General features: G+C 38.0%; 1 protein-coding gene across 1 annotated transcript in view; it reads left to right on the top strand.

Annotated features, from left to right (window-relative positions):
* Window positions 1–2,692: 2,692 nt before the first annotated feature.
* LOC124267460 (protein Wnt-6-like) overlaps window positions 2,693–23,906 on the top strand; it is a 28,978-nt gene continuing 7,764 nt past the window's right edge. The window contains exons 1-4 of the mRNA XM_046702381.1: window positions 2,693–3,092; window positions 3,266–3,350; window positions 3,780–4,550; window positions 20,278–20,498. Coding sequence (XP_046558337.1) covers window positions 4,477–4,550; window positions 20,278–20,498 — 295 coding nt within the window. The 5' untranslated portion in view covers window positions 2,693–3,092; window positions 3,266–3,350; window positions 3,780–4,476. The remainder of the gene's footprint in view (window positions 3,093–3,265; window positions 3,351–3,779; window positions 4,551–20,277; window positions 20,499–23,906) is intronic.

The following is a 23,906-nucleotide window of genomic DNA, read 5'->3' on the forward strand; positions in this document are numbered from 1 at the left end:
AAAGAGCGTCATTAAAATACTTGTGACTGTTCGCTGCATCTAAACAACTCCTAAACCTACCACCTCCCCCTGGACCAACTGTCCCCACCGTCTGGTCTGGTCAGCCCGCTCAGATCTTCCCTTCATCCCTGTTTACGCTGTAATTATCATTTATCAAATTTCAAACTGCCTGGATTGCAAAACTTGACCGAGTCGCCAAAACAACTTACGGTTGTGCCTTGCCTAAATATGTTAGTTACCCATGATGAAAGGCCTATGAGAGACTCCGGCGTATTCCACTTGTCCATTGTGCCTGGCTACTACTGACTACACAAACATACAGGAGATGACAGCACGACAACAGCCGTAACCTGTCAAACCTACACGGGAGTGATGACGATGTTTGGTGATCTCGTAGCCTGATCCAAGCCCATACATATCCCTTCTTGTCTTGCCCAGCCCCGCTTAACGCTTATCGTCTGCTACTCTTAATCAACTGTCTCAGTCATTAATCTGCTGTGTCCATAAAAATGGAAATAACATCTAGCAGATTTTTTTTCATTAACCATACTTGAAATAAACAATGGAGCTCAGCTCTCACAGACTTCACATAAACACCGCTCCACAAGTTGGTTTTGAATGATACAAAATAAGTATGAAGTACGACAGCATGGAAATTCCTTATAGTTGATCATGATACCGAATCAAGTTCTGGAATAGCAGATACCGAACTGTTAAGACAATTCTATTTCCGATGCATTGCACACTATGTTATCAGGGAAGAAGGGTGAATACATATACCTGACCGGAACTATGTTGAACTTGATGGTGTTAACGTTGTAGAAAGGTGAATATTTCTATGCGTGTGCACAATGTTGAGTGTTGTACTTGTAGGAGACCCTAGTAACCCTCGTGGGCTCCAGGCTCCGCGCCTCGCCATGTCACTCACTCGTTTTGGAGCCACTTACTCAGAAATCATGGTAAAATTATAGTGTAGCCATACCTCCTCACATAGATATTTTAACTCCTTTTTATTCCTATCATGACGACTGACACGTCAACTTACTTGGGTTAAGTGAGACACGCAGACCGAAGGTGTAACGTCTGTATTCCCCTGCCCATATTACATTAGGCTAAACTGGGGATGTATTTCATCTCATGTATCCTCCAGGGCGACGTTACGACAATGAAACGTATCAAACAAATACAGTACTAAAGGGAAACGCCAACAGCACAGGTGCACTGGCTTCCTGCAAGTGGGAATGGTCGTTTTACGATCATTTGATAGAACTACATGAGGACTGAATAACATTGTCAGTCATTGTCAGCCGTTAGATAGAAACACAACATGGCCCAATCACTAGACAGCACTACGTCGATGGCTGTTTCACAACCTTTGGATAGAACCTCATGGACGACTTTCTCACAATCATTACATAGACAGGGCAATGGAGTAGCCAAGTGGTTAAAGCATTCGCCTATCACGCTGAAGACTCGGGTTCATTTCTCCATATGGGTACAATGTTTGAAGCCTATTTCTAGTGTCTCCGGCCGTGATATTGCTGTAATATTGCTAAAAAAAGGCGTGAAAATATTACATAGAACCACTCTGATGATCAACCCTTTGAAACACACTGAGAGCTATATCACAGACATCTGAAAGATCCATACCGAGAATTGGCTGACTATCATTATATGGAAACACACCGAGGGATGGGCCTCAATCTGTAGATAACAACACATTTAGAACCTGGTACCAATGTTGTATTTTTATACACAACTAGTCAAGAATTATTCAAGAAAATATGTTTGCCTTGTTATTGTAACACAAATAACACACTTATGTGAATGTTGCAGTTCATTCGTTGAGTTCAACGGATATAACCATCCTAAATTTGAGTTTATGGGAATAGGAACCATTTCGCGCATGCGTCATTTCTCAGTGCCGTCATTATCTGCTGTGACGTCATCATATTATCACATGGTTATCTGTAGGTCAGCGTTTTACATTAACTCTTACATTAACTCCAGCGCAGGAAATTGCTACACTTCACGCATTCAGTCGTGAACGTAGTGTGTAAATGCTATAGAATATCGAGCTACAGACATACAGGTTTTTAAATAATCTATGGACTGGACTTCATTATTAAGTCAGTAGTACAGATCTCAAGTCATTATCATTGTTATGGGGAACAGTTTCGTTAAACCATGTATAGGTTGTGGATACTGTATACAGCACGAACACTAAGACTGTGTCACCTTCTTGTATATTGTCAACTGTTGATGCCTGTCGAGGACCAGTTGTAGGTTATAGATATACACGTTTGTGTAGAAACATGTGAGATATTAACGAGTGACACTAAACGGGTCGTTCTATCTGATGTCACTTCACACAGAAGCATATTGACACACACCTAAATTAAGTATCCAAGTAAAACAGGCAATAGTCAATCTGATGCGCATGAAAGCAATAACCATTTCACGTGATATACTGGTGTAAATGGTAAACCCAATTACACCAAGAGGTGTTTTAGGTATCAAAGGGCAAGCAACAAGCCAAAATGATGTGGTTAATTCTTTATGTTACATAGAACGAGGGCTGATATTTGGCTAGGAACCAGCATCAGGCAAGTTTAGAGCAGGTATACACAAGTGCGCGTCCGCATCACCGCCACACGGAAGTATCGGTGCGCCAAAACATATTCCCGCTCCCACGTGTTGGCTGGGAGGAGAGAAGAGTCAATCTGAAGCCGCCTTAGGAGAGAGGGCTTGTGGTATCACAGATGAAATCGTTGAGAGCTGTTAGTTGTTCATTGAACTAAGGAGGTTACAATTTAGATTACAGCCTCGCTTTAGAAGCTGACTAGTCATCTGACCTCCAACTCACGACCCGGCCCCCGTCTCTCTGCTCTCTTGCAGGTTTCTCTTTAAAGAAAGACGAATTAAGAGCTAATACGATGTTGCCCATCCCGAAACATCGACCTTTTATTGGACTTTTGTGCCTGACTATAGTCCCTCATTTCGACTCAACACAGAAAAAGAATACAGCGCAAAATTTCATTTGTGGATTTTAAAATTAGTCTTGTTGATAGCTCCTCCCGGACTCCTGGATAGTAAGTATGATACATTTAGTAGCTATTTAATTATGACCATCGCAATAAGTGAATAAATCGGTGTTTAAAACGAAAACTGTAAGTATCTTAAACACGTGTGAAATAAAACAAATCACATGAACATGTGCAAATAACTGTTCTGTCATACAACCATCAACATTCCTTTATCGCAGATGCGACACGAAAGGAAAGTGTACAATCTTCTCTAGACACTGGATAAACATTCAGCTCCTGTGTTTAAAAGGGAGTGTTATCAAGGTAAGGACTTCATCAACAGTTATATATTCACTCTTTCTTTCATCACTTCTCACTTGACATCTACAATTTATGGAGGAATATTAGCATTACTAATCAAAGAGATATTCTAACAGACTCTAAACACTAAATAATAGCTGAGCACTTTATATCTCACAGGGAAATTATTGTCCACAATTAGGAGAATGACGTGAGACTGTGGGTGACACTTTATGGAAGGATGCTGCGGCAAGGACTGCGAGGTACAGCCTCGGCTGGGGTGGTAAAGCAAATTGCTTCAATATTACCACTGAGCGGACGACACTCACTTGACGGCTTTGTTGAGGGATTCATATCGAGCCAATTTTAGTGGAGAGGTGATCTCTGTCTGTCTGCAATCAATGGAGCGTGTCCACCACAGAGAAAACTAGCATTTCATACTTGTTTTTTCAGGTAAGATACCACTGGACAGCGGATCGTTTCGTGTCTGGAGACATACTCTAGGTGTAGCAGAGGACTAGAGTATGGCCAGTTTTTGTGTGCACACAGACTGTAGCGACAGTAAAAACTACGGGTATATATGTCTCTACAGGCAAATATACGGGTAAGCTAACTCCCTAGACATCTGACTTACCCACCCGTCCTCCTCTATGGAGAACACGGCACCCCCCTAGCGACCAAATAGGTGCACAGTGCAGCCGGCTAGGAAAGTGCCATTTTTTATCTTTTATGATGAAAGTTTGTTCAAAGAATTGGGGCTAGTCTGTGAGGTTCTCATCTCAGACAACATCTGCGAAGTACATCGGTGTAGAAGCCAACACGGGAGTTTTATTACCTAAGTGAGAATAAGAAAAGATCCACATTCTACACATTGGTTGGTCGCCTGGACTTCGCTCTACGTCTTCAACACATTTCACAAATGATCATTTTTTGAAGGAGTTGGAATTCAGTGATTCAAGCAGGTAGTGCTGCCAAGAACTAAACAAAAGTATAGAATGCTTTGAACGACCGAATGAAAAAGTCTTGTGTGACAATCAAAATGGTACAGAAGATATGTGTTGTTACTGCAATCGTTGATTAGATGTATGCGAAGTGACACCAGGGACATCCACCCACGTTGAAGAGGTGGCCGGAGAGCAGCGACACGACCATGCGCATTCAAGGGATACTTATATGTCTTTATTTTTATCTTATCTTCCCGACCAATATAATTGGCCTTTGGTGGTAAGTAAATTGTATGACATATTTAGTTTTTGTAGTGTGAGAATTTAAGATTCTTAAAATATTTACGTAAATAGTTATCACTCATTGATAATAAAGTGATAACCGTAACAATGAAGACGGAATATGTGTCACTATAATTATGTTTACAAACTAATGTATATGGCTAGAGTTCTGATTCATCTGCGTAAAATATAAATATGTTGAAATGTTAAAAAATGTTTAAAGAGTTCAATACGTGAATGGTCCTTGATGTTCAGCTCAATACATGTTTATTTCAAGAAGCATTTCAAAACAGCACCTGACAGTTTCGATATTATACACTTGATCACAAACAGAACATTCGAGCGTTAGTTTGGGCACTAGTTATATTTCCAGTGCTGATGTATTGGTTGGTGTATCTGTGTGGAGGACAACATTGTGAATATGGAAATTCGTTAACACTGTAATCTATAGTCTTCGCATGTCTTCTCTTACACTCGGAAGAGTCAAACATTTTGGACATAAGGGCAAATTAGAAGGCTGGTGAACAAATTTACTGTGCGATTACTGGCTGGAAAACAAACACTGGAAATGTTGCGATGTCGGATGGTGGCAGTGGGGGGAGGGCGGCGTGCATCGGAGGGGGGGGGGATGTAGGGAGATACAATCAATACATTGGTAAAATCATTTATCTTATACTACAAATACGCGTCACAAACACTAGATTCTACTTTCATGTTAGTAATCATTCGCTTTTAATATATCGTAAACATATAAAAACTAGACATCCGTATATCGGGAAGTGTGTAAACTACGTCGATATATGGGAGAGCTACTCTAGAGAGGGGGATATACCGAAAGTTCTTCCAACAGGAGAGCGGCATATTAATAACTTGTAATAATCTGACGCAAGTTTATTGATTTAAGATAGAACCCTGCTCATATCGTTCCAGCTGTTGGCAGATAAATGTGCGGGAGTTACTGTAGCATTCTACTTAAACACTGCCGACGAAACGTTTAAACTAATGGACTTTTTCGTTCAATTAACTCGCGCTAAATCCCGTAATATAAAACTACGATTCGCATTGAGACAAGATGGAAAAAGGATTTCACTTAAAGTAACTCTTCAAACGAGGTTTGTAAGTGTGACCGACCGGCGCTACCCGCGACTGTCTCGGCAACTCGCATGCGGGCTATACACACTGTTCATTCACAATGCACACGCCTCGTGACAAAACACACGTGAAAAAAACTGAAAAGGTCTCTGTTTAAAATAAATCTAATTATAAAACGACGTTAATTTTTCTCTAGGTAACTCTATAGTGAAAGAGTAGATCGTTTTATATCCAACGGCTGCAAGTGCGCTGGTGTCCGAACAGTCCACGGTAACAGTGAGATGAGACGGAATTGAAGCTCGGCCGATTTCGAGAGCGATCAGTTTGTATTCTGTACATTATAATTGTTTGCAAGCAAAAGCATCCGTGTCGTTTCATGTTCTTGCATTGCGAAGCAACTAAATTATCGTGACATAAGCTTAACTAATTGATAAGATTTGTCCGGTTTGGGCTTCATTTGTATGTTTAGTATACCTGGGTATCGATGCATATCGCCGGGAATTACTGTTACAGTGTATTGGTTGTTACAGCCGTAGTCACACATGGCAGATGCTTACATTAAAATTCTGAGAACGCTTCAAATTAAAATATGTTGTGAAGTGCGAGGTGTGTGCAGCTTGAGGTATACAGCGGGTTTGTCGGGGAGTCGGCTAACGGACGACAGGCACACATCAAAGTTCCGCCGTGGCAAGCCGGGTCGCGAGGTCAACCCGGGGCTTCAAACACGGCCTTTACACACCAATAGCAGCGACTTCGCAAAGCGAAAGGAATTAACTTGAACCGTTTGAAAGACACTCTCAATTCTTTATTAGACGGATAGGAATGCTTTCAAATTGGGAAAAGTAAAGAATTGTGCTCTATATTGCTGTACATTCGAATGATAGGTTATTGAAAGAGGACAAGACTCCTGCAATAATAGTTAATCAAATGCGACTTAACATGTTAGCTTTCCCGTGTGTTGAATAGCTTGTCAAGTAAGCGCTGTCGCAGGCGACTTAAAGGATCACGTTATAGCATGAACGGACCCATATACCACACTGTACGATGGTCTCTCAAGTAAATACAACACCCCAAATCTTCTAATAATCTGGTGTCTAACAACCCGAACTCGTCCCACACATAAATAACTTAGAATATACTTGGCTACATTTGGATAGCTCTAGTCAAGTGGCATCATTCATTCTTGTCTGATAGTAGTGATGGAGCAACAAATCAATACAGCTATAGATTCGAGTATGTACATTAATCTCTTATATAAGTAATAGACATACTTTCATGGATGAAATAAGTTGGACAACATTTCAATTTTGCTAGATTGAATGAAAGTTTGTGTTAAATGTGTAATGTGGAGATATCGAGACATACCAGTCCAAATACATAAGCATCAATGGCATTGCTTTTCCAAAAGACCAAATATAGTCGTAAAGGATACTTATCATTGTTACGATCTAGTATATATAATCAATTTCAATATTTTAATGCAGTAATCAATGTTAAACGTGGAAAGGAAGTAATAGGTATCTTTATTTGTTTAAAGCTATTTGTCTCGTAAATGGCACAATATTTACCGAGTCTCTGCTTCGTAATTAAGTGTGAAATATGCAACTATATCAATTGGTACGTAGGGGAAAACATAACATTTAATCCAATAATTGATCCACGTTTTAAATAATTATTCTGGATTGATTTAGAGAAGATAAACGAAGATGGTTATATTTTCCGCTTGTAGCACGTTTGTTGTGAGATTTTAACTGTGTCGACTGTGACATCCCCAGACGTTTTGACGTGCTTAAAGTAATGTTGTTGCTGGTTAACAGTATTCATTCTTTACGGTTTAAAACCTACTTGCACTTGCTGGTCAGAATGAGCGTGTTATATTTGATATAATATGATATAATATTCCAGTAGAAATTAATATGAATTGAAAAATTAATTCGCGAAATTCTGTTCCGTAGGCAGCGGGTCATACGTTCAAGGAATTTGAGGGTATTGTATGTAAGATGACACTTGTTTGCTGGATGGGTGGTGTAGCGCTTTAAGTGTCTACGGACTAGTCAACAGTCGCGTCGACTATTGTAAGGTTAATACGTTTCATATGAAATCTGGAAAAAAGTGTTTCAGGTAGGATAAATCATATTATCTGTAACATTGTCAGTCCAAGTAGTATCTATAGGGTGATCATCACTACATGTATGGTGTTTCAGGTAGGATAAATCATATTATCTGTAACATTGTCAGTCCAAGTAGTATCTATAGGGTGATCATCACTACATGTATGGTGTTTCAGGTAGGACCATATACATCATATTATCTGTAACATTGTCAGTCCAAGTAGTATCTATAGGGTGATCATCACTACATGTATGGTGTTTCAGGTAGGACCATATACATCATATTATCTGTAACATTGTCAGTCCAAGTAGTATCTATAGGGTGATCATCATTACATGTATGGTGTTTCAGGTAGGACCATATACATCATATTATCTGTAACATTGTCAGTCCAAGTAGTATCTATAGGGTGATCATCACTACATGTGTATGGTGTTTCAGGTAGGACCATATACATCATATTATCTGTAACATTGTCAGTCCAAGTAGTATCTATAGGGTGATCATCATTACATGTATGGTGTTTCAGGTAGGACCATATACATCATATTATCTGTAACATTGTCAGTCCAAGTAGTATCTATAGGGTGATCATCATTACATGTATGGTGTTTCAGGTAGGACCATATACATCATATTATCTGTAACATTGTCAGTCCAAGTAGTATCTATAGGGTGATCATCATTACATGTATGGTGTTTCAGGTAGGACCATATACATCATATTATCTGTAACATTGTCAGTCCAAGTAGTATCTATAGGGTGATCATCATTACATGTATGGTGTTTCAGGTAGGACCATATACATCATATTATCTGTAACATTGTCAGTCCAAGTAGTATCTATAGGGTGATCATCATTACATGTATGGTGTTTCAGGTAGGACCATATACATCATATTATCTGTAACATTGTCAGTCCAAGTAGTATCTATAGGGTGATCATCATTACATGTATGGTGTTTCAGGTAGGACCATATACATCATATTATCTGTAACATTGTCAGTCCAAGTAGTATCTATAGGGTGATCATCATTACATGTATGGTGTTTCAGGTAGGACCATATACATCATATTATCTGTAACATTGTCAGTCCAAGTAGTATCTATAGGGTGATCATCATTACATGTATGGTGTTTCAGGTAGGACCATATACATCATATTATCTGTAACATTGTCAGTCCAAGTAGTATCTATAGGGTGATCATCACTACATGTATGGTGTTTCAGGTAGGACCATATACATAATATTATCTGTAACATTGTCAGTCCAAGTAGTATCTATAGGGTGATCATCACTACATGTATGGTGTTTCAGGTAGGACCATATACATCATATTATCTGTAACATTGTCAGTCCAAGTAGTATCTATAGGGTGATCATCACTACATGTATGGTGTTTCAGGTAGGATAAATCATATTATCTGTAACATTGTCAGTCCAAGTAGTATCTATAGGGTGATCATCACTACATGTATGGTGTTTCAGGTAGGACCATATACATCATATTATCTGTAACATTGTCAGTCCAAGTAGTATCTATAGGGTGATCATCACTACATGTATGGTGTTTCAGGTAGGACCATATACATCATATTATCTGTAACATTGTCAGTCCAAGTAGTATCTATAGGGTGATCATCACTACATGTATGGTGTTTCAGGTAGGACCATATACATCATATTATCTGTAACATTGTCAGTCCAAGTAGTATCTATAGGGTGATCATCATTACATGTATGGTGTTTCAGGTAGGACCATATACATCATATTATCTGTAACATTGTCAGTCCAAGTAGTATCTATAGGGTGATCATCACTACATGTATGGTGTTTCAGGTAGGACCATATACATCATATTATCTGTAACATTGTCAGTCCAAGTAGTATCTTTAGGGTGATGAAGTTTCGATGACAAAGTATTAAATGCCAAAATATTCATAATATAATGTTTTGATTGAATAACACTTCCACTTTGATGTATGAAGGACAAGGAAAAGAAGGATGCGACGGTCGAGTCGTACATTCTAGAGGTTGAACGGTTTCAATACTTCCTATTAAGGGCTGAGAAGTAGCGTTTTTGATGTGATAGTGAAGAAAAGCATAGCCGTGTTAGGTAGAGTCGGGCGCTCTTGTCGTGTGAAATGTGTCCAGATGGATTGTAGTAATGAGACTGGCTAACTGTCTAATTGTTCTGTAGTGTAACCAACAGGTAGGAATGTAGGTAGGAACGAGGGCTGTCTTTCCATATGAAGTGTAGTGTGAAGACTGGGTAGTGCAGTTGCGAGAACGATGGGTGGGTATCTGCATATCATGTAGTGTGAAGACCGGGTGAAGTAGAACGGCGGGTGACTATGTACGGTACCTGGGTAACTTGGTTCCACCATCGTACACTGGTGCTTATTTGAACTGTCTGATGTAATAAACTGCAAGAGCGGACATAAAATCTTCTGATTATCGCTGGCATGGCTTTTGTGATATTATCGAAAGATTGTTAGCGCTGGCTTCAGTGTAAACCGTGTCACTACAGGCGTATAGTGAACATTACGAACTGTGCGACACTTGTTGCCAGTCAGCATGGTGCTTCACAAGCACATGGTACTTGATGTTAACTGATTTGTTATCCAGTCAAACTGGACACATTGGATGCAAACAGAATATTTATGTAAATGGGTGGTGTCAAGTTAATTAAGTGACAAAAAGGAAACTAAAAGTTGATGAATGAAGGTTGGACGATTTTACAAATAAACGAAAGAATATGTTTCCCACAAGTCGACACAAAGACAGTATCTGCCTACGTATGAACATATTCCAAGAGCAGTGCTGACTAGTAGAAACATAAACACTTTGTGCTTTCTAATGTACATTTTAGTCATATATGGTGACAAGAAACAAAATTATGGTACCTACCACAGGGTAGATAGAGATGTGTACAAATACGATGATGCAGTTCCATAGTAAGCATATGAATAGGCATTGTATAAACAATGATCAAATTATATACGTGACTGAAATATACATATTAAGGGATACATGAAGTTAAAAGGTCACAGCCCAAATCTTACCCCAAAAACAAAAAAACTCTATCTACAATAACATAGCTAAATTGTAATGGTATTTTCCGTCTACCGACAATACAAGACGTAAATACAAAGACGACCACATGTACATGCCTGTCTGTCTTTGCGTGCGTGCGTGTAAGTACCTGCGTGCGTGTATGTGCGTAAAGTCCGGGTAAGGTGTATACAGTTAGTTGAGTTAGTAACGTATCTTGACTGTCAAGGTGGGTTGAATGACCATGTAAGGTGTTTACAGTAACGAATGCAGACTGACAAGGTGGGTTGAATGACCATGTAAGGTGTTTACAGTAACGAATGTAGACTGACAAGATGGGTTGAATGACCGTGTAAGCTGTTTACAGTAACGAATGTAGACTGTCAAGGTGGGTTGAATGACCATGTAAGGTGTTTACAGTAACGAATGTAGACTGTCAAGGTGAGATGAAAGACCTAGTAGATTGCATATAGTAACGGATGTTGGATGTCAAGATGGGTTGAAAGACCGTTTATGATCATGTTTAAAAAAAGGTAGGATGTATGTTGACTGTCAAGATGGGTTCAAGTGTAAAGACCTGGTAGGTTGTTTCCATTAAGGTATGTTCAATGTCAAGATGGGTTCAAGTGTAAAGACCTTGTGGGTTGTTTCTATTAAGGTATGTTGACTGTCGCAGATAGACTGAAATATAAACACTGGGTAGGGTGTATATGAATGGGATCAATTTGTGTAATGCCCGTAGTGTGTGTAATGACTGTCCAAACTGTGAAAAATGAATTTGCATAGCCTGTTTTATCAATGCCCCTTTGTGTCTATTGTGAATGTCCGCAGTGTGTATATTGAATGTCCATAGTGTGTATTATAAATGTTCGTAGAATATATAATGAATGTCTGTTGTGTGTATAATGTCCGCAGTGTGTGTAATGAATGTCCGTGGTGTGTGTAATGAATGTTCGTAGTGTGTGTAATAAACGTCCGTAGTGTGTGCGATGAATGTCCGCAGTGTATGCAACGAATGTCCGCAGTGTGTGTAATGAATGTCCATAGTGTGTATTATGAATGTCCGCGGTATATAAAATGAATCTATGTTGTGTGTATAATGTCCGTTGTGTGTGTAACGAATGTCCATAGTGTGTATTATGAATTTCCGTGGTATATAAAATGAATCTATGTTATGTGTATATAATGTCCGTTGTGTGTGTAATGAATGTCCATAGTGTGTATTATGAATGTCCGTGGTATATAAAATGAATCTATGTTATGTGTATATAATGTCCGTTGTGTGTGTAATGAATGTCCGCAGTGTGTGTAATGAATTTCCATAGTGTGTATTATAAATTGAGGATATTATGTGAGTCGCCATGTCATACTATGTTTACGAAACGAGTGCCTAAATGTTGGTATTTCCCGAGCGAGAGCGAGCACGAATGTCCGCAGTGTGTGAAATGAATGTCCACAGTGTGTATTTTAAATGTCTGTAGTATATAAAATGTATCTCTGCTGAGTGTATAATGTCCGTTGTGTGCGTAATGAATGTCCGCAGTGTGTTTAATGAATTTCCATAGTGTGTTTTATAAATGTCCGTAGTATATAAACTGAATCTCTGTTGTATGTATAATGTCCGTAGTGTGTGTAATGAATGTCCGCAGTGTGTATGATTAATTATAAATGTCCGTAGTATATAAACTGAATCTCTGTTGTATGTATTATGTCCCTAGTGTGTGTAATGAATGTCCGCATTGTGTATGATTAATTATAAAAGTCCGTAGTATATAAAATGAAACTCTGTTCTGTGTATAATGTCCATAGTGTGTGTAATGAATATCCACAGTGTGTGAAATGAATGCCCGTAGTGTGTGTAATGAATGTCCGTAGTGTGTCTCGAGAATGTCCATAGTGTGTGTAGTAAATATTCGTAGTGTGTGTTGTGAATGCCCGTCGTTTGTGTAATGAATGTCCGTAGTGTTTATAATGTCCCAATGTCTAACATGAATGTCCATTGCGCGTTTAATGTCCATACTGTGTATAGAGAACGTCTGTAGTGTTCGTGCGTGCACTGAATGTCTGTAGTGTGTTATATGAATGTTTGCTGTGTGTATAATGTCCGTAGAGTGTATAGAAAATATCCATAGTGTTTATAATAAGTGGCCGTTGTGTGTAATGAATTTCAAAAGTGGGCAAATATATGTCGCTAGTGCCCATAGATTATAACACTGAAGGTATAAAACATGTAAAATGATAATGATAACATCGATAGTGGATAATGTATGCAGTGTATGATGTACTAGTAGAGAGTTTATATGCACATACAAATTATTAAGTGTCTAGTTATAATATGCCACAGAATTCTGCCAGCAAAGTGTCCATAATGTAATGCTGTTTACTGGGAAAAGCCCTTTGTACATACTTATTCGTTAGACTATTTTTGTGCAAATTACGAATACCGTATTTACATATTGTATACAATGTATACATGCATAATTGATATAGTATATACATAATCTCCAAAATGTATTAAAAATATAACTCTCAAAGTGTATACAAACATATCCAAACAGTCTATACATGCATTATCCATAATGTAAACATACATAATCCCCTAGCGAAAACCTAATTCATATTCACATTGTATATATACCCAATCTCCGCAGTTTATACACACATAAACCTCACGATATAAGCATCCATATGTCCTATCGTGTAAATGTACATGATGTCGAAATGTATACGAAGTCTTCATAGTGTGTGTAAAACTAAAATCCGTTGTGTATACAAAACTAAACCCTATATTGCATGCACAAACTACATAAAAGCTATAGCTTAATCATATATAATCCCAAATAGTTTACAAACATGTCCATATCTACAGTGTATACATATATTTTAAAATAGTTTTACATACATCGTGTTCAAAGTGCACACTTACGTAACACCCATCGCATATAAATACATTAATGTCTCTAATTTAGGCAATGATAATGTCTCAAGGGTATGCATGCATAATGTCTCTGCTGTATACATGCAACATGTCTCTAGTGTATACATACTTACTGTCTCTAGTTCATAATATCTTTAGAGTATACATACATAATGTCTCTAGTTCATAATATCTTTAGTGTATACATACATAATGTCTCTAGTTCATAATATCTTTAGTGTATACATACATACTGTCTCTAGTCCATAATATCTTGAGTGTATACATACATAATGTCTCTAGTCCATAATATCTTTACAGTATACATGAATACTGTCTCTAGTTCATAATATCTTTAGTGTGTACATACATAATGTCTCTAGTTCTTAATATCTTTAGTGTATACATACATAATGTCTCTAGTTCATAATATCTTTAGTGTGTACAAACATAATGTCTCTAGTTCTTAATATCTTTAGTGTATACATACATACTGTCTCTAGTTCATAATATCTTTAGTGTATACATACATAATGTCTCTAGTCCATAATATCTTTAGATTATACATACATACTGTCTCTAGTTCATAATATTTTTAGAGTATACATACATAATGTCTCTAGTTCATAATATCTTTAGTGTGTACATACATAATGTCTCTAGTTCATAATATCTTTAGTGTATACATACATACTGTCTCTAGTTCTTAATATCTTTAGTGTATACATACATAATGTCTCTAGTCCATAATATCTTTAGAGTATACATACATAATGTCTCTAGTCCATAATATCTTTAGAGTATACATACATAATGTGTCTAGTTCATAATATCTTTAGTGTGTACATACATAATGTCTCTAGTTCTTAATATCTTTAGTGTATACATACATACTGTCTCTAGTCCATAATATCTTTAGTGTATACATACATAATGTCTTTAGTTCATAATATCTTTAGTGTGTACATAAATAATGTCTCTAGTTCTTAATATCTTTAGTGTATACATACATACTGTCTCTAGTCCATAATATCTTTAGTGTATACATACATAATGTCTCTAGTCCATAATATCTTTAGAGTATACATACATAATGTCTCTAGTCCATAATATCTTTAGTGTATACATTCATAATGTCTTTAGTTCATAATATCTTTAGTGTACATACATAATGTCTCTAGTCCATAATATCTTTAGTGTATACATTCATAATGTCTTTAGTTCATAATATCTTTTGTGTATACATACATACTGTCTCTAGTTCATAATATCTTTAGTGTATACATACATAATGTCTCTAGTTCATAATATCTTTAGTGTACACATACATAATGTCTCTAGTCCATAATATCTTTAGTGTACACATACATACTGTCTCTAGTTCATAATATCTTTAGTGTGTACATACATAATGTCTCTAGTCCATAATATCTTTAGTGTACACATACATAATGTCTCTAGTTCATAATATCTTTAGTGTATACATACATAATGTCTCTAGTCCATAATATCTTTAGTGTACACATACATACTGTCTCTAGTTCATAATATCTTTAGTGTGTACATACATAATGTCTCTAGTAAATAATATCTTGAGTGTACACATGCATACTGTCTCTAGTTCTTAATATCTTTAGTGTGTACATACATACTGTCTCTAGTTCATAATATCTTTAGTGTATACATACATAATGTCTCTAGTTCTTAATATCTTTAGTGTATACATACATACTGTCTCTAGTTCATAATATCTTTAGTGTATACATACATAATGTCTCTAGTTCATAATATCTTTAGATTATACATACATAATGTCTCTAGTCCATAATATTTTTAGTGTATACATACATAATGTCTCTAGTTCATAATATCTTTAGTGTACACATACATACTGTCTCTAGTCCATAATATCTTTAGTGTACACATGCATACTGTCTCTAGTTCTTAATATCTTTAGTGTATACATACATACTGTCTCTAGTTCATAATATCTTTAGTGTATACATACATAATGTCTCTAGTCCATAATATCTTGAGTGTATACATACATAATGTCTCTAGTCCATAATATCTTTAGAGTATACATACATACTGTCTCTAGTCCATAATATCTTTAGTGTATACATACATAATGTCTCTCGTCCATAATATCTTTAGTGTGTACATACATAATGTCTCTAGTTCATAATATTTTTAGTGTGTACATACATAATGTCCCTGGTGTATGCGTACATAACATCTCTTGTGTATACATATATTTTCTCCAGAGAATAGCACTCATAATGTCCATAGTGTGCACACACCCATTACCTGTAATGTAGATACACAGAAGTAACACAAAGTTACATACATACGATGGAAGTGATGGAAGGAATGTGTGAGGCACCTCAAAAGTATCAGTGGGGAAATACATGCTTTATCCTTCACAAGTATATACACAATGCCCACTTATGAGTGCATCAAGACATGTTAAGCCTGCACAAAGATACAGGAATAACACAACGTTTACATATATACTGACCACAGACTTCACATGCAAAATTACCTCAGTGTTTATAAACATAAGGACCCAAGTTTCAAATCCATACTGACACAGTGAGTACATACATACTGATTGCTGTGTTCACACACATTTTGACTGCAGTGTGCATGTACATACTGACAGGGTGTTCAGATTATATTGACGGTATCCTCCCAAAACTTCCATATCTCAAATTTTCCACAGCTTATAACAACAACATTTCCGCTTGAAGGTCCACACTTTAGCATACTGATTACCTAATAATACAATGAATACAAACAATCACTTAGTAATAAATTTTATATTTCATTAAGACAGGGTTATTAACAAACCTACATATCTTTTCTAGTTACATGTTACAGTCTATGTGGAACATTAAAATAGAACTTATGTCCGTTAGGGCCATTACGGTGGTGACATTTTATACCGTCACAGTGTCACTGCCGTAACACACAGTCTTTACCTATTTTTTTACATGACAGGGACATCCATAAGTAAATCTTTTGCCTATTACATATTCTTTAAACATTCTGAAATATCTGAAAGACAAATTTCATTAAATTATCTTCTTCTCTTTTTAAAGTAAACATATAAAACTGGCTATTATCAAAAATTGTCACTACCGTTTAACAATGTGTGGTAGTATTGGGATGTGGAAGTTTTGGGGTGTGGAAGTTTTGGGATATAACCTATATTGAAAAATTGTTTACATACATAATAACGCCGTGTTAATATACACGATGACTACGTGTTTAGATATGTAATGACAGGGTGTTCACATATTTAATTGCGCCGTGTTCATATACATAATGAAACTGTTTGCATGCATAATTTGATAATGTCACATTTTCCATGTACATAACGACCGAAAGCCGAAAGTATTTAGGGTTGATTCATATTCTTTGAGGACCTGAATTTTCTTTCCAGTAAGCTGTTCAACAAAAAACCCCATTCTCTACCCCTAGTCCCCCTCAAATCAAACTATAGGTCTGTTCCAAGCATTATGTGATCAGTGTTCGAATACGCGCATCGATGTATATAAGGGCATGTCAATACTACTTCCCTTCGGAAAGACGACAGTGTTTGCATGAAGTAAGCCGACAGTGTTTATGTTCATGATGTAGACAGTGTTTGTATGAAGTAAGCCGGCAGTGTTTATGTTCATGATGTAGACAGTGTTTGTATGAAGTAAGCCGACAGTGTTTATGTTCATGATGTAGACAGTGTTTGTATGAAGTAAGCCGACAGTGTTTATGTTCATGATGTAGACAGTGTTTGTATGAAGTAAGCCAACAGTGTTTATGTTCATGATGTAGACAGTGTTTGTATGAAGTAAGCCGACAGTGTTTAAGTTCATGATGTAGACAGTGTTTGTATACATATTGTCATCATTGTTTACAGATGTGTATCAATTGTGTTTAAATACATACTGTCGACAATACTTATGTTCACGTTACTGACAGTGTTTTAGAAAGGATGAATGATATGTAAGTTAGCAAATGTCAACAGTATTCACATGTAGAGTGTTGATAATATTCAGTAAACAATACCTATAGAGTGTGTACTTAGAGAATGTTTAGAAGTTGAACATGCAGAATGCTGAATTTTCTTCACACATGATATATATGGTATGTACATACAGACTGTAGCTAGTGTAACATACTTTGCCAATTACGCTCAGTGGAATCTGTTTCGTGTTATTAACGAGACTGGTTATTCTCTGGCGTTGACATTTTATGTTTACATACAAAATGTTGGTATTATTTACAATACAATATAAACATTGTATACTTAACATAGTTTGAATATACAGAATGTCGACAGTGATCGAATACATAGTTGTACTACGTAGAAACTGGAGGAACGAGTATAGCCTTTCTAAAGAGCAACAAGTCTCTCCCTCAGAAGCTTCTATCTCGACACGCAGGGGAACATACTTGGCGCAAACTAGCATGGCGACAGGTGTTTTAGGAATAGAAGGCGGAGCAGACTATAGGTAGGGGGTGGGCTGAGGATGGGGGTGGGGTGAGGATGGCTTGAATGTTCGAGGGTTTAGGGGAGGTGAGGTTGTTGGTGGTGGAACGGGCGATAGGGGTAAGACGTGCAGATACTGAGAAGGCCAAAGTGAGCAGCGGCTAAATTCATACCTGACTGTCTGTACAACACAAACCAATACTCAGATGCGCAGTCCGATATCATACCATGGGTGATACGTGTTTTCTGTCAATTAAAGACATCTAAACACTGTTTTGCATTATATGCAAGTTAGGTTTTTAACAGCTATACATGCACACACGTTTTGCACTATACACTTCATGCATGACCGCAGTGAACGTTTACTCATGCTATTAGTTATAGCCGAGTACTAGTACATCATTACTCTATGAATAAACGTAGAGTGAGCTGTGAGGTGTGTTCTCGTCCTCATGCCCACTGACGTCACAAAAAGTGTAGGTATATTTTCACGAACCATCCACCTTAGAAGAAGACATCATACCATTCCTTGTACGCATGTCATGTAAACTGATGTAATGTGAATAGTAAGAACGATTGATTAAGTAAGTCCACTTGGCCGTCCTATACGCATTCAGGATATGTGTCACAGTCTTATCAGCAACTGCTTTACTAAGATTACTGAACCAATGTACATTCAACAAAACAGGTATGGATCATCAAATAATAAGGTCATGATCGAAGAAAGATCAGCTTCGAAAACCAAATCCAGACGTCACAACACACACACAAAACCTTGCAATGAACCATTCACAAGGTTGGGGTCATTCTTGATGTTGACATTTCAGTGAAAAGTCGTTATAGCCATTAGCATTGGTAACGTTCATTATCCACAGTAACACATAAGTCTCTTTACTCTTATTTTACAGTAGTTGTAATCAGATTGGGAATGCGTAGTTTGCAACGCTATTAACGACAAAGGGCTATTAGTGTTCTTTAAACTGGTACAGCTCAGCAAAAGGTAGCCGATATGTTCATAGTGTCTCCGTCTGTGGTTTGCAGACATCTTAATGTGTTTATGCAGACGGATAATGTTAATGATCGACATAACAATCCAGGTAAACAACACAAAACAGGATCGATTCATCGGTAATCACACTTAATCTTAACGCTATGTTGTATCTCCGTTACCAAATCACCAGATATTAGCAAGGCATCAATGACCTTTAGAGTTTACAAACTGTGGGTATCGTCAATGGATGGTCTAGTGTAACCTTTACAGTTAAGTCCAGATTCACTCAAGCCTTCCTGGATAGGCGTGGACGAAATGTCAGGCAACATGACACGAACTGGATCAGGCGCACCAGGAATTAAATGTTTTGACCAATCGTGGGGTATGACCCACTTCTGATCAAATTTCAAAGGTTCATATTTGGACTACTAATTATCTGTTATTAACAATACATCCTATGTATGTATGTATGTATGTATGTATGTATGTATGTATGTATGTATGTATGTATGTATGTATGTATGTATGTATGTATGTATGTATGTATGTATGTATGTATGTATGTATGTGTGTGTGTATGTATGTGTGTGTGTGTTTTTGTGTGTGTGTGTTTTTGTGTGTGTGTGTTTTTGTTTGTGTGTGTGTTTTTGTGTGTGTGTGTGTGTGTGTGTGTGTGTGTGTGTGTGTGTGTGTGTGTGTGTGTGTGTGTGTGTGTGTGTGTGTGTGTGTGTGTGTGTGAGAGAGTTTAGTTTTACGCCGCACTCAGCAATATTCCAGTTATATGGCGGCGGTCTGTAAATAATCGAGTCTGGACCAGACAATCCAGTGATCAACAGCATGAGCATCGATCTGCGCAATTGGGAACCGATGTGGTGTGTTACTGACTGCGATATACGGCGTATATGCTTTCATTACTACATACGTACTTCATGTTTGTTCATTACATACATGCTATACGTTGCTTCAATGCATACTTGGTCTTTGTTTACTTTATCAGCACCATAGTAGATATATGTTATATTCATGACATACAGTGAACACTGTATTTGGTTTCTTCAGGGCAGTTGGTAGCCCCCTGGTGATGGACCCGAACAGCATCTGCCGCAAGACGCGGCGACTCGCAGGTAAACAGCGCGCCATATGCAGGAAGGAGCCGGAAATTGTAGAAGAAGTGGCAAAAGGAGCTAAGATGGCTCTCATTGAATGTCAGTATCAGTTCCGAAATCGTCGTTGGAACTGCACAACTGCTCGTCGGTCAATATCAAAGATTCTACGAAAAGGTAAGAGTTTCTATCATCTGATCATTACACGGAGTCTAAAATGTTATGGGAATAATAAAAAATAACACCTGTAAAGTGCAGTTTGATATACAAACAGCTGCTGGTGACTCCGTCTACAGATCCTCCAGCTCATACAAGGTTGGACCTGCGCCCTTTTCCTCCCTCACACGCTGACACGACGTAATACAGCTAACCCACTGCTACAGTACGCGTTGTACAAGACAGAAGTTACCATACCAGCGTACGTTACGTCATAAATAGGATTTCGTACGCAGTGTATGTATGTATGTATATGTGTGTGTGTGTGTGTACGTGTGTGTACGTGTGTGTATGTGTGTACGTGCGTGCGAGGGAGAGAAAGTGTGTTTGGGAGAGAGAGAGTGTGATGGAGAGGGGTGATTTAACATGAACACTATTGAAAACAGAATACGCTAACGTGCAGTGAAACGATTTCTAAAACTGTCCATTGAAGACATGTTGTAATTTTAGAGGTCACCTTTGAACATAATAACAAATATGCACACAAAGATCAAAATATCTACACACAATAATTAATTGTATTTTTATGTCAAAAGGAGAACATAGATTTACATGCATTCAGTCAAAACACCCTCCTATCGTATAGCCTCAATACCCCGCAATACTTGCACAGGTATCTTACCACTTGAACATCTGTATGCGTCATACTTCCTTGTTAAATGCAATGTTAGTTTACATTTGTGACTCAATATGAAATATCTATACATTGCATAATCTAATATTGAACATTGTGGTATTCAAGAATAGTACAAACAAGGGTACTGCATAATATAAAGACAAGAGAAAGTGGAGGAACTCACCGACATTCTTCTTGCTGGTAGAAGTGAGCTTTACTAACTCTTGTGAGGCCAATAGAACCACTACCGTTTATTCACCACATGGCCGTATCCCTGCCTCTTTCTAATACGTAAAGAATGTTTTTTTATAGAAAAAGAGGCCATTTTTGCAGAATTCCTGTCTGCAACTAAGGGTCATTTAATTAAAAGATCAAAGGAAGGGAGTTCTGTGAAGTCTATACACATCACAGGAATGGATGTAGAGAAGCAGCGATCAGATTTCACTTCAAAGACTTCAAGAAAATATTATCTGGCTCTCAGTGCCAGCGGCTGGCAGTCCGCGGAAACCGTTATGCGCATACAGTATAATTGCTACTTTGGTAGTCGAAAGTGATCATATTTATGGCACAGCTTTTCGTTTGAAGTTGTTCTACAAGAGTAGACATATGGAAAACAAGAACATACTTTGAGAGCCTTAGCAGCTCTACCACTGCGTGAGCGTGTAAGCAAGTTGTACGATGTTATAGTAGAACGTAGATGGGACTAGCTGGAGGGTTCGGAAAAGCAGGTACGGCCAGGAATTGGTACGCAGAGGAATAGCTGCATTTACGCCGAGGTATGTTGTAACTTATGTTTACTTTACTGATGTTTTGCAGCGGTATAATGTAATAATGCTACAACGTGTTGTCAAATATACACAATTAAATGACCATACCACACCTTGGTCATTACAGTGCATGTACACATCAATAACATATACAACATGTATTATCCATTGATAGGTAGATAGAATAGCCATTTGAAGTCTTTGCGAGTCAATTATAGAAAGTAATAAAAGTATACCCGTTGTGTATCTTCGCACGTGTGCGCGCCCTGAGCAGTATTGATGATTAGAAACTAATTACATATAAAATCGATTCGTTTATTGTTTTTCAAAATCAGTAGATATTTGCATCTGCAGCCACACTAAAATCGCGTCCACCGTTCTATGGTGGCAATTGAGTTACGGTTACCGTCTTCTTCTGAAGCACCCTATATAGATAATATGTCACCAAATGTCTTCTTCTTTGATACGTCCTATGAAGGTTGCTAAACGGAAACTATAAGCAACTGACAACCTTCTTACAGCTCCTATTATCTATCTAATAATAGCAGGGCAAGTACAGATATACAGTTTCTGCTGCTAGAATGCAATAAACAATATCAGTTATGATCAATCCAACACGCTGTGGCAAGAAATTAGGTTGTCGGTGTGTTTGATTTCGGTTTTAAAGTGTAGAAATGCTTCCTGTCATTCGCCAAAGGGTATCGCCGTTCTTGAGACACATGACCATACAGTAGTGTGACAACCATAGGAAACAACGCTCTCGATACGAAATTCAGCTTTATGTTCGACAGAAGTCATACCATATTTAACTGAAGACTCATTATTATACTAGGCGTCATTAATAAAGGGTCAAATGATATATAGCACATGTAAAGGAAAGATTCCCAGAAATGATAGAACCATGAGTGTCATCATAATGTTAATTGTGTTGACTAACGTGACACATTGTGACATACAGACAAAAAGTTCTGACAGCACTAGGAAACATCGGTTGTATGGACAAACGCGCACGCACACGAGCGCTCTCTCACACACACACACACAAATGAAAATGACAAACATGAAGCACTTGATCATTCAACATCTTGGGTACCCTCCTCGCGCGTCCAAGACCCAGGTGTACCTTGTTCACATGCTCCTTATCAAGTTCATAAAGAAAACTTGCGAAATCGCATTCCATTTCTCTACTAGAGCTCTGCGGAGTCCTGGGAAATCCACTGGTGCTTAGTCTCTGAATATATATAATTTTGATAGTAACAAACAAACCCATATAAATTGAAAAGGAGCCCCAGGAACCTGCTTCATTTGGGGATTTAGCATTGCAGAGAGAGCTTGGCCGTAGGGAAACTAAGCTGGTTCAGGGACTGTGAGACAGACTAAGGTGACATGTGTAGGTACATACGTCGACCGAGTTCAACCCAGGCATGCTCCATTGGGTTGAGGTCTGGCGAGCATGCTGGCCACTCCATCCGCCCTACACCCTGATGCCTAAGGAATTCAGTGACAATCCTGGCCCTAAGAGGCCTAGCGTTGTCGTCTTGCAGTAAAGAGGGTCGACCATAAAAGCCATGCATAGCTTGCATAGGAGCCAGAATCCCGTCCCGAGAACGCTGTCCGGTAAGATTACCATCGACCACGTGCAGTGGAGTACGTCTAAACCATAACGACACCCGCCAAATCGGTTATGCGTGGCCACAGTTGCATCTGTGATTCGCTCTCTATTGCGACGATAAATCCTCTGCCGACAATCATGGAAGCAAAAATTGAATCTGCTTTCATCTGTGAAAAGCACAGGAGACCCTTGACGTTGATTCCGGCGGCCATGATGTCTCCTCCATCTCAAACGCGCCTTTCTGTGACGTGGTGTTAGTGGTGGACAAACTGCAGGTCGCTTACAACGGAGTCTGGCTGCCCTTTAACTTCGACGAGTGGTACTCCTGGATATCCTTACATATTCTATAGCCTGTCCCCTTTCAGCAAGTGTCA

The sequence above is a fragment of the Haliotis rubra genome, unplaced genomic scaffold (assembly GCF_003918875.1).
Source record: "Haliotis rubra isolate DU_JTF1 unplaced genomic scaffold, ASM391887v1 Scf1310, whole genome shotgun sequence".
Taxonomy (NCBI): domain Eukaryota; kingdom Metazoa; phylum Mollusca; class Gastropoda; order Lepetellida; family Haliotidae; genus Haliotis; species Haliotis rubra.